A 12,019-nucleotide genomic window follows, 5' to 3' on the forward strand; every position below is an offset into this window, starting at 1 on the left:
GAACGCGTACGGTCCTCCATTACGCTAAAGTCACGGCAACGCCCAACAAAAACACAACACACGAGCATTGGAAAACCAGTCAAAGGGTGTGCACACAGACAGACAGACAGACAGACAGACAGACACACACACACACACACATGTCAAGATCACCCATCAGATCTCTTAGAAAACTAGGACAATGAAGTTGGGACACACCCCGCCAACACAAATACGCGAGTACATTACATGGCCCATCTTATTTCCTAAATTGAGACCGTGGGCAAACACACAGACAGAGACACTGAGTAGACTTGGTGCACGCCAAACACTCACGTCAATTTTCGGTTCTATCTCGCTGAGACGCTGGACAAGCGGTAGTGAGTAGGCCAAAGTTTTACCTGCACGGAAACAAAGAGAGCACGTCACATGCAGAGAGATAGCACGTCATATACAGAGATAGCACGTCACATAGATGGATAGATAGAGAGAGAGAGACAAAGAGCAGAAGTAAAGCATAGATTTGCTACTGACCTGATCCTGTCTGTGACTGAACGAGACAATCATGACCTTCCAGTAGCAATGGTATACTAACGCTTTGCACGCTATCAACAAAAACAAAACACACAAACACACACATAAAACACATACATGCTGACACACATACTAAAATAGTCTTGACAACAATTTCAACTCCCTGACGCGTAGCTTCCCAGTGTAGCAAACAGGACCCACGGCAGAGGTCTAGCCAGGATTTTATGCCAGCCGGCCAACGTTCTAGTGAAAATGCATCGTTCTGGGGGCTGCGCCCCCAGACCCCCGCAATCAGTTACATATTCACACAGACACACACACACACACACACACCACTACAAATCTTTCCTTGCAGCTTGCATCTCCTTTCGCTTCGTCCAATTATGGACATTCATCAGGCAGTTGTGACAATGTGATTATAGGTAAATAATTAACAAAATATGAAAAAGGAAGCAAACAGCTACATCAGCATGGATCATGTGTTCACCAACGTCATGCCTGCATGCAGTGTACATTGGTCATCTGACTTGCACAACAAAGAAAGGCAGTAAACATTGGTGCAAAACTGGTCATCAGTGACTGAGATTAAAGTGATAAATGCAACACATTACGGTGAAGAAAACGTATTCCGAAATGCAGCATGCACAAGACCCAGCCTAGGCACGAATGGCCCACGATATGACAGTCCAGAGTCTGTAGCTAGACATGACCCGACCTACACCTGTAGCACCTGTTACATTTTACTGGCACTCTGCACACAACGACTTTACATGTAACGTACTCAAGTGCATACTCAAGTGCATTTGAGGTGATTGTGAGTGAAGAGCTAGCACTGAGCCTGAGTAGCCAGCTGCATGTGATCTACTGACTCAAGTGCTAGTGCAGTGCACTACACTACAGTACAGACTCAGTCTACATGCTTGACCTCAAGTGGGTGACTGTGTGACCTCAAGAGTGGAGTGCATGCCAGTACGCCCTACTGTACTGTACTGTACGGATCTACGCAAGTACAGTGCACTTCAGTGGAAGTAGTTTTCGCCGTCGTCCTGTTCTGTTTCCACGATTATTCGGACATTGTAGTGGCAGAAACTGGACCTATTTTCGACAGCTGCAAGTGGTCGACTCTTACCTTGGCGGAGGATAGTGGGCTTGGTGACATGATTGAAAGAAAAATGATCCTCGAACACAGCGTGCTACAAATACTTGTACTTGTAGAAACTGAAAATTTCTCTAAATCCCAATTGTTTGCCAGCCGGCCAAAATAACCCTTGGAGCTGTCTCAGCCGGCAGGTCGCCCTCCCAGCCGGCATTCTGCCGGCTGAGCCGGCTTTGGCTAGGCCTCTGCACGGGCGTGCGTGTGATCCCTGGTAGGCTAATCGGTAGGGCACTGTCCCGGAAAGACAGGGGTGCTGGGTTCGAATCCCGCTCGTGGGTCCTTCCTTTGCAACACAAGGCAGTGGAGCTGCTATGACAACAATGTCTACTGTAGACCGCTAATGTTTGCGTCACTAAAGTTTTGCGATCTCTCAGAACCAGCGAGTCTACGATGGCAAATGTTCGCGGAGCACAGTGGACACACATACACACCCACTGCTGCAGTTTGATTTCACGATGGTTAATATCTGCGTAACGCTCTTCTTGCAAAATTAGGACAAACATTGATACGTCGCAAACAGTGGCCAGTTAACAGTACTCACCCCGTTGGCTTGGACATGTGCAGCGTGGAGTCCAGATTGGCGATCTAAGGGACCAAGAACAAGAGAAGAGAGACAACAGAACATGTCAGATACCGTAAAAGCCATTGTTCTAACGAGACGCAAATATACCATATTTCCAAAAAATTGACTGCTTTACGAGTACAAAAGGCAACGATCCCCACTCATTCTCAACGCTCACCAGCAACAGTAGAAGTATCAATGTCTGTATAACGTTTTCTATTTTAAGTTAACGACGGGTTTCTCCTCGTTAACTCGTTAGAGTTAGGACTTTGTTATACCGGTAAGGCTTTACAGGGTACCTCACTTCAAACTCTCCAACTACGGTCTCTTCGCTGCATAAGTTCACTTCACTTCCAAAAAATAATAATATTAGACATAAATGGAATGCACCAAATTTTCGGGCATGGCCCATCTTCAGGGTGAAAAACCATTCAACGGTAGGGCTTTGACATCATCATCCCAGGATGCTTTACTGGTACTGATGGCACTGCTTACCGCCCATCGGTAGTGCACAATACGATGTAACCACGAGAAGCCCATTCCGCATTGCCAAATATGGAAGGTATGAGTAATGCATGTGAGTTCACTGGGATCAGCAATACACTGTTCAACACCCCGGACGACCATGCCCAGGTGGCTGTGTGGGGTGTTCGCGGTACAGATTACGTCATTGCGCAATGGGCTTAATAAAAAGTACATTATAAAGCTTCCAACAGTGCACACCCATGGACCCCCCTTTCCACACGTAACGGGGTCTGCCGACAGCGGAAAACCCCGAAATTTTACGGTGGTGGACACAGCAGAGAATGAGCTACATCTTACCATGCAATAAACAGAACCAGCCGAAGCGTCATTTCACGAAGGTTTTCTTGAGATGTCACGAACAAATTCTAGAGAAAGTGGTGACGCTTGAATGACACTTCAGCTGGTTCTGTTTATCGCAATCCTTAAACTGTTGTCACCTCGCCGCCTTTTCAAATCTTACCATGCGATGGATTATACCCAGCTCCTCGAAGGTCTTTGCTTGATTGAAGACTTCCACGCCTTCTCCGACGACAGCCCGCTTCTTGGCTGCCTGCTTCTTCACCCTGGACACACAAGTAGGACATGGGGTAAGAAGAAGAAAGATGACAAACCCAAATAAGCATGATGATGCTCAGCCCCATGAACATCAGGTCACCACATGTGCAGCATGAAATGAAGGAATGGCCAACTGTCCCAGCAACATGAATTACACGCTGCGGACACACCAATCAAGAGCGGTCGTCGAATGCATCCCCTGACGGAGCACAACTACATTACAGTAAGTTCTAAGAGCGAGATAGATAGATAGATAGATAGAGACTTGTAGACAGATACATACATACATAGATAGATACATACATAGCAGACTCAGCGGAGGACGTTCAGGTTGGTTGTAACTCTGAGTTTCATGCCGTTAGGCAATCATCAGGCAGCTGAGTTGTCTGATGATTGCCTAACGGCATGAAACTCAGAGTTACAACCAACCTGAACGTCCTCTGCTGAGTCTGCTATGTACTAAGCTCTGTCTCTGACATTGAGCACTCTTTGCAGCTCGGGGATCAACGGATTTGTAGATAGATAGATGTATAGATAGATAGAGAGAGAGAGAGAGAGAGAGAGAGAGAGAGAGAGAGAGAGAGAGAGAGAGAGAGAGAGAGAGAGAGAGAGAGAGAGAGAGAGAGAGACAGCCCTGTCCCACAGTGGAACTTACAGCTGTGAGGATTGCTTGTCTGGTGCGGCGGGTATGGCTGGGTTTCCCTTGAAGAGAGACGAGATCACCTGGACAGTACACAGACACACACACGCACACACAGACACACACCACAATAACAACACGCACTGAGGGAAGAACGGCGACAACGCTGACATGTTGACAACAGAAAGCTGTCCCCAGCGGAAGGCCCCATACGGCCCTGGAACAGAACTCTGCAAGAAGATGAACACCACCGAGCTTGATCGCAAAATGTAGGCGACCTATTTGTGGTGTCCCATAGCCTACCTCACGACCTTATGCTTTCTTTCTGCAACACATGTATCTTGCAGGTATATCATCCCGTGACGACTGCATTGACGTCTGAATTTGAAGTGTGAAGCCGCTCCATGCGTGCAACATACACCTGCATGCTATGCATTGAAAAGGATCTGCCACTTGCGATCTTCGGACGAGTATCAGGTCAGCTTTGTCTTGTGCGGGCTGTACCTGATTGCTGTTCACTTCTCTATCTGTTGGATATGTGACTTTCTGCAAGTTTCTGGTGTATGGTGGCCAATTCTTTGCTTGTCTTTGTATGATATTACATTCTGCATTCACCGCTTCCATGGCGTGGTCTGCAAACTGCAATCCTTGGGCAAATGTCATGTTTGCAATGTTGTGCTTTGGCCGTCAGCTTGCCTACATATTTGTTAGGTACCTCCCCTTCCATCTAGCGAGCATGTCCTTATCTCTCTCGAGGAACAAATGGCCGCTGCCATGCGGATTCCGTTGCCGCCCTGCTCGCTGCCCTCGTCTCCTCCTCCGCCCCAATCACCGCCGCCTCACCCGAACTGTGCGATGCTCGAGCCGTGGAATCCTTCCCCATGGGGGTCGCCGCCGAGATTTCCCGACTGGGTAAGACAAGCGCCATCGCCGCCGTCGCCTCGGACGCCAGTGCTTCCGCCAGCACCCCCGGTACCCGGAATTGTCAGGCCGTCGCGCCTGGATGCCGCGCGTCGACACCTCGACTTGGCGCCACACCCTCCCTCAGCGGAGGAACTTGTCACGGCAATCCGCCAACGCCTAACCATCCGAACGTATCAATCACCGCGACGACACAATACACACAACCCCCGACAACTACGATCACGCCCAGACAAGCGCCATCGCCGCCGTCGCCTCGGACGCCAGTGCTTCCGCCAGCACCCCCAGCACCCGGAATCGTCAGGCCGTCGCGCCTGGATGCCGCGCGTCGACACCTCGACTTGGCGCCACACCCTCCCTCGGCGGAGGAACTTGTTACGGCAATCCGCCAACGCCTAACCATCCGAACGTATCAATCACCGCGACGACACAATACACACAACCCCCGACAACTACGACCACGCCCGCAGCCACGACCATGACCGATACGTCCTACTCGACACCGCTACTTCGATGCCGACGTTCTGCCACCCCACCGACTTGCCTTGCCAACCATGCCACGCCACGCGCCTTACCGCAACTGGACTGGCCCGCCACCTAATCGGCGTCCTCGTCATGTGTTCCCTCATCGTGGTCCTGTCTATGTCCACACCGCCCATTGGTTTGTCTTGTGATGTCCTTGTCTTGATTGTCTGTCTAATGTTGTCCTAATCGTTTTTCGTTCCGAATTGTAGCCATTGTGTTTCCCCGGGTAGCTGAATTCGCGCTCTAGTACATTCATTTCCATAGCTACCCAGGCCCTTGATAAGCTCTGACTTTCACATTTCACTCTCTCTCTCTATCCGTCGAACCTTGATGTTGAACCTCTGACCTTCATGCTCTGAGTGACCGGATCGTGTGATCCTGTGATCCTTACATGTTGATAAGATGTACGACTTGGACCTTCCTCGCACCAAAGTTGTACGAAAGATTCAGGAATTGCTTGTACATTTGTACCAGTTGCACCCGGCTATGCGAGTGCCATGCTGACAAACGCATTCTCATTGAGCTTTGAGGCACGGCAGCAAGGCGTTGACCTACCAGAAGCCATTCTTCACTCGCACACCTTCTTGTTTGCAGATGAGGTCACTTTTATTTTACCCTACAAAGGCTCTCTATCCAGTCCGGGAATCCAAGCAGACATTCATGCATGCCAAAACTGGGCTAGGGAAAGAGGCGGAGAGTTTTCGTCGTCGAAAACCTCTGTTTTTTTTTAAAGCTTCCGTTATAAGCCAGCCGCAGCACCGTCATCAGCACCAACATGTGCCTGCCACCTACACTATGGAGGGTCTACCCCTTCCCAATATTGACATCATGAAACATCTTGGAGTTTGCTTCAGTGCAGACCTAAACTTCCGTCAACACTACCTTGACATCAGCCGCAAATTCAAGCAAAGAGTAGGCCTACTTTGTCACATGGCACTTCGTCTTAAAAGGCTGATTCATACTTCATTTCGCGTACGGGAAATAGTTGTGCTCAGATCAACTTTTTCGCGACGCGACGCGTTTCCCGTCCGCGAAATGAAGTATGAATCGGCCTTTACACCACAGGCCATGATGCTCCTCTATAGGCTATGTTTAGACCTGTGATTGAGTGTAGTGTCGTAGTGTGGTCCTTTCGTCTTCGGTCAAGCGATGTGACTGAGCCGGGATAGAGTCCAGGCCAGGGTTTGCAAGATCCTGCCTTAGGAAACGCAAAATCCGAATCGACTTGAACACACCCAAGCAGGATCTTTTAAAATGAAAAAGCTAACATTGCACCCCTTCTTTATGGCAGGCAGTTTATAAGCTTGTTAGTTGTTACCATGCACAACTATATTGTCAGGTATCGAAGTTGCCCAGCTTCGTTCAATTTCAATATTACGCAGAGTGGGAGACGCCTAAACAAAATTATTCCCCCGTAAAGCAAAGACCACATCAAAATCGTGGTTTCTCTTCCAAACCTCCCTCTTACGGAACTGCCTCCTGCCAAGACTAACTGCAGAACCATTCATTGTTGCTTTTAAGAATGAGCTTTGCAAACTCACTTGCAAACAGTGCTTCACTCTCTGGTATGCCCACACCATGTACATAACCCCCCTGTTTGCTCCCCAATGCGTTCATGCTGCGCTACTTTTCACTACTTTTACTTTAGCTCATACAGGTACATGATTGTTAGTTTGACAGCATGGAACAAGGTGGAGGACACCGTGTTCGGAAACAGTGACCTTACTACAACCATCCACGGTTGGCAGAGCCCCGGGCCGTTGGGACCATCTGAACCATATGGGTGTGGAACCCGGAACTATAACAAGGTGTATCTAATACAGGTCGTCCCTCGTTAATACATAATCTCTGGGACTTGACAAATGTTATGTATTAACGGGGTTTATGTACTAAACGAAAGTGTACATAACTTGCTTGTGTACCAGAATTTTTCACTTTTTTCAACTTTTCTGAGGGTTTCTTGCTACCATGACCAGGGAGCGAGATATTCTTGATTCCCTCAATATAACATAACAATTATGTTATAACGGTCACAGTCAGCGAAGATTCTACAGTTTACATGATAGCATGCCCAGCCGCGCCTGTACAGTCACTCGGAAAAAACAGAGCTTTCTCGGCTTGTGATGTGCGCTCTGATTTCTGAGCTAATTGCGTCCACAAGTAGAAACTAGAACACAATGTGCCTCCACTGGAAGGCCGAAAGACCAACAAATTACGTATTATTGAGGTAGGTAGCATGCGGGTACGGAGAAATGTTATGTACTAACGGGGTTTATGTACTAACGAATTATGTACTAACCGCCAAAATTTGTATGGAAGTGACCACGTTTCGTCCGGGACTTGAGATTTCTTATGTACTAACGGGGTTTATGTACTAACCGGACTCGTATTAACGGGGGACGACCTGTACTAGTATTGAACTAGTATTGGGTTATATAATAGGTACATGATTGTACATGTACATGTACACCCTTCAAAGCGGCGAACCCCTTGATAGGCGACAAGCATCTAGGTCATCCTAACAAAGCTATTATTGGTCCTTTTTCTTTTCTAGAAAGATACTTATAGTAAAGAAAAAAGGACCAAGAAACTACAACTACAAAAAAAAAACTACAAGTTGATATGCTATAAATTTATCCTTGGCTCTCGATCCGAGTCTATAAATATCATTTAAGACCACTGGCATTCACATATTGCACAGAGAGCTAGATAACGGCAGCGGACGTGCGTGAGCTATTCAACCTATTCTTACAAGTTTGCAATAGAACAAGACTTAAACTTCAGTGTTACCCGGGAGTTTTATGGCTACACACGAATATCCAGGATATCCCCCCCCCCCCCTCTACAAACAAACAGGCTTTCAAAAGTTGCGCATTGTCAACGTACCTCGCTCGGTTTAGTCTTCTCCTTGTTAGTAGAGTGTCCAGCGTGACTCCCACCACCGTCACCCGTCTTGCCTTTCGTGCCAAACCCACTGGTTTTGGCCTACGACCAGACAAGAACAACAAGAACAAGATCAATGACAAATAACAGAAAAAGCACCCACATTCATATCAGCACTGCATTGCTTGAAAACAATCCACAAGGGATGCTATTTCCAGCCAAAAGACCCTGGGTGAGAAGTACCATAAAATTCCGTAAATAAGCCCACCCTAAATAACGCCCATGTCCGATAATAAGCCCAGTTTAGGCGGTGTACATTTCAAGTCCGTTTTAGTGCCCATGCCCGAAATAAGCCCAGGGCGTAAAGTGGACTCAAAATGACCAGCGGGCGAGCGTGCGTTTGCGTACAAACTGGAGAACAGTTGTAGATCTGTCGAGTGCGTGCCATCCAACTGCACGCAGCACAGTGCAGAACTCAACACTGTCACGGCGCGCGAGGACAGCGATGTTCCGTTGGCATGTAGCAAACTGCCAAAAAATGTGGTTTGATGTACCTGTACCGCGCTCAGTGTTAATGGTGGTTCACTGAAACTAGTGCCAGTAGTAGTGGGTTGCTGATAGATTGATCTTCTGCAGATTGCGTCCGAAATAACGCCCATGCCCTAAAATAAGCCCATGCCCAAATATACGCCCGGTTTTTGACGCTCTACAAAGTATACGCCCAGGGCTTATTAACGGAATTTTACCGCACTAGTAGTGGTGTGCATGGGTAGTCGGGCACCTGTGCTACCCGTGAGGACCTCAGGTAGACGGGTACAGAATAGGGCAAGGCTACTAGTAGGTTGCTGCTACTCAAGAGTGTCATGCTTATGCAATCATGCGGCAGCAGCGCTGATCGGCATCGAGCGCACTTTCAGCACGCCGGGTACATCGAGCCGGCACACAAGTTTAGAGGACTCACTCAAGCAGCAATTATTATTATTATTATGCTTGTTCACGTTGACATCACCAAGCAAGCTTGGCTAGTCTTCGCATAAGCCAAATGGGCAAAAGAAATGCAGAACGAGCGAGGCCAATGAGGTGAACACACGTGTGCAACTGCAGAATAGGCACAAGCAGCAATGCCTGTACCTATGGTGAAGTACAATACAGATAACATAACATTACTCTCACCCGCGCCTGGTCCTTGCCACGTACAACGTCACCATACCCAGTGTTGGAGCCTGGCGAGGCTGTGCCGTCGGTCTTCGGCAGAAATTTGGCACCACCGTTCCTGCCGCCCGTGGAGTTACCAGTAGCGTGACTGCTGCTGCTGCCGCCATGCCCAGAATCATAGTCATAGTCGTAGTCGTAGTCGTTGAAACCATCGTCGCCAGGGTAGGCAGCCTGCTGCTCTCTGCGCGCTGCCTTCGCAGCCCTGGCGTCTTTCTTGTTCAGGCGGACTGGAGCCGAGCGCACGGCGGCCTGTAGGTCGTCAAGTGTGTGTGGGTGCGTGTGCATGGATGCAAACACAGACGCAGACACACACACACACAGGAAGACATGCAATTGCCGCCGTCCACACACATACGCACACATGCATGTCACATGCATGTCACATGCATGTCACATGCACACACACACACACACACACACACACACACACACACACACACACACACACACACACACACACACACACACACATATATATATATATATATACTTATTGCATGCAAGTAGCCATGTTTCATGCCAAACGACAGTTTTGAGGCCTTTTTCCCACTAAAAAGCCGATATTGTGACTTGGGTGTGAGGTCAGCAAGGTGACCGGTAGACTGACGTGCCCGGATTAGGCCGTCCGGATAAGGGGAGTTATACTGTAGATCTATTACAGAGGTTACATGAATACGCCATCACTCTAGATGCTTTGTTTGGAGTGGCAATACAGCGGCACAGTGCTAGTGCTGTGCGGCAAAGCAGCACTCGTGAACCACTGCGCCGCCGCGCCGTAGCTTTGCCACTCCACACAACGCGTCCAAGGCGACGACGCAATTGCGTATCCAAGGGATGCGAGGTGACGTCATTCGCAGAGCCTCTATAGGCTGCGCCGGGATGCCAGCACCGTCGTTGATTACACAAGAGCTACTCAAATCCAAAATGGTCCAGCGGCCACTAATCATGCACACGTATGTACAGTACTACAGTAGTGCCGGATGCCGAAGAACCGAGGGGTCAGCCTCCTAGCCTACAGTCCATTCATATTTTCATGTACAGTTGCGCTCACTGAAATCCGACCCAACGTGCAAAACTGGCACCCTCAACTTGCACGGCCCTTGACGCCCTGGCAGCGGAATGAATGCGGCTGGACGTACACATGTACATCCACAATGATGTAATCGGAACTGGTCCAGGGCAGGGCGCCAGCTTTGCACTTTGGGTGGGATTTCAGTGAGCACAACTGCACCTGTACTAGTCTGTGCGCAGTTGAGTCACCGTGTATACATTGGTATGCTGTGCTTGGTGAAATTCTAGCCTGGTCGTTCTTCGACACCCGACAGTACTGGTATTCCACTTCAAGTGGAAAGTGTAGCGCCATGTCCAACAACACGAGTAAAAAAGAGACAGCACCACGCTCCACTCAAACCAGTATTTAAAAAAAATGAGAATACAAGTGCTAGAACTTTGCAGCCTAGAGAGCGTGTGTGGGCAGGCGTGTGTTTACCGCCATATTGCCGGATGTGTCTTTACCACCATATTTATCAACCATAAGTACAGCTGCAATGGTGTCTTCAACTTCATTCTCCCGAGTCAAGCTCCGTATGAAGACACCCAAGAAGAAGATTGCCTGATGAGTCCAGCGGGGACGAAACGTACGTCGCAATCGAGCTATGTCGTTGCTGTGTCATCATCTATGTGCCATGTGCTACTTGATGTACCAGCCTGCTATGCCGGATACCGCCAACCATGCATCGACCAGGCGCCAGGCGCGAACTGATGGTGGTGGTGGTGAGAAGGAGAGCTCTGTGCTAGAACTTTGCAGCCTAGAGAGCGTGTGTGGGCAGGCGTGTGTTTACCGCCATATTGCCGGGTGTGTCTTTACCACCATATTTATCAATCAAGAATACAAGTGCTTTTTTGTATGGAGAATTTTGCACACAAAATTTGATTGAGTAAGAGTATGAATATGTGCTGTATTCCGCCACTTTCCCAACGATAGAAAGCACAAATAAATAGCAGGATCACCGCTGATCGGCACTAAAAGTTCTCTGAGGTCAGCCTCTCCGGATACTGGTACGCGTACATGCACACCTACATGTATATGCATTATTTTGACATTTATACAGGGGGAAATGGATGTCGTCGATGTTATAATTGCCACGCGCGAGTGGCAAAGTAAACATACGTATGATGATGCTCGGATACAGCGGAAAACTTGCGACAATTTGCTCAAATTTCACATTGCCGCCGGACACAATATTAAAATGCTAACTTTTGAGAAAAGAGAAAAAAATGAAAGGGATGAAAACATCTTTTGTTTAGTCTGTCTAACCTTCGACTGGCTTGTCGCTGCGGACAAGTTCAGCACAATTCCATCGTCGTCATCCATAGTGCTTGGCAAGTGGAAAACCGAGAGAACTGCAATTCTCAGCTACATAAGCTACACAATAATATATTGCGGGAATATTCACAATTGTGCTAATTGTACATCCAAACCGAGTCTGCGCCTCGTGTTGATCAATGCATGCAGTTTTCCCGT

At 48.4% G+C, this 12,019-nt stretch overlaps 1 protein-coding gene across 1 annotated transcript in view; it reads right to left on the reverse strand.

Moving 5' to 3' along the window:
• Positions 1 to 11,989, reverse strand: part of LOC135829408 (probable ATP-dependent RNA helicase DDX31) — a gene marked incomplete at its 3' end in the record, with an annotated part of 14,067 nt that extends 2,078 nt beyond the window's left edge. Inside the window, 9 exon segments of the mRNA XM_065341817.1 lie at positions 1 to 24; positions 316 to 380; positions 514 to 584; positions 2,211 to 2,254; positions 3,217 to 3,319; positions 3,967 to 4,034; positions 8,284 to 8,382; positions 9,454 to 9,744; positions 11,813 to 11,989. The exon segment at positions 1 to 24 is cut by the window's left edge and continues 21 nt beyond it. Coding sequence (XP_065197889.1) covers positions 1 to 24; positions 316 to 380; positions 514 to 584; positions 2,211 to 2,254; positions 3,217 to 3,319; positions 3,967 to 4,034; positions 8,284 to 8,382; positions 9,454 to 9,744; positions 11,813 to 11,869 — 822 coding nt within the window.
• Positions 11,990 to 12,019: the final 30 nt, after the last annotated feature.

This window comes from Sycon ciliatum, chromosome 13 (assembly GCF_964019385.1).
Source record: "Sycon ciliatum chromosome 13, ocSycCili1.1, whole genome shotgun sequence".
Classification (NCBI taxonomy): domain Eukaryota; kingdom Metazoa; phylum Porifera; class Calcarea; order Leucosolenida; family Sycettidae; genus Sycon; species Sycon ciliatum.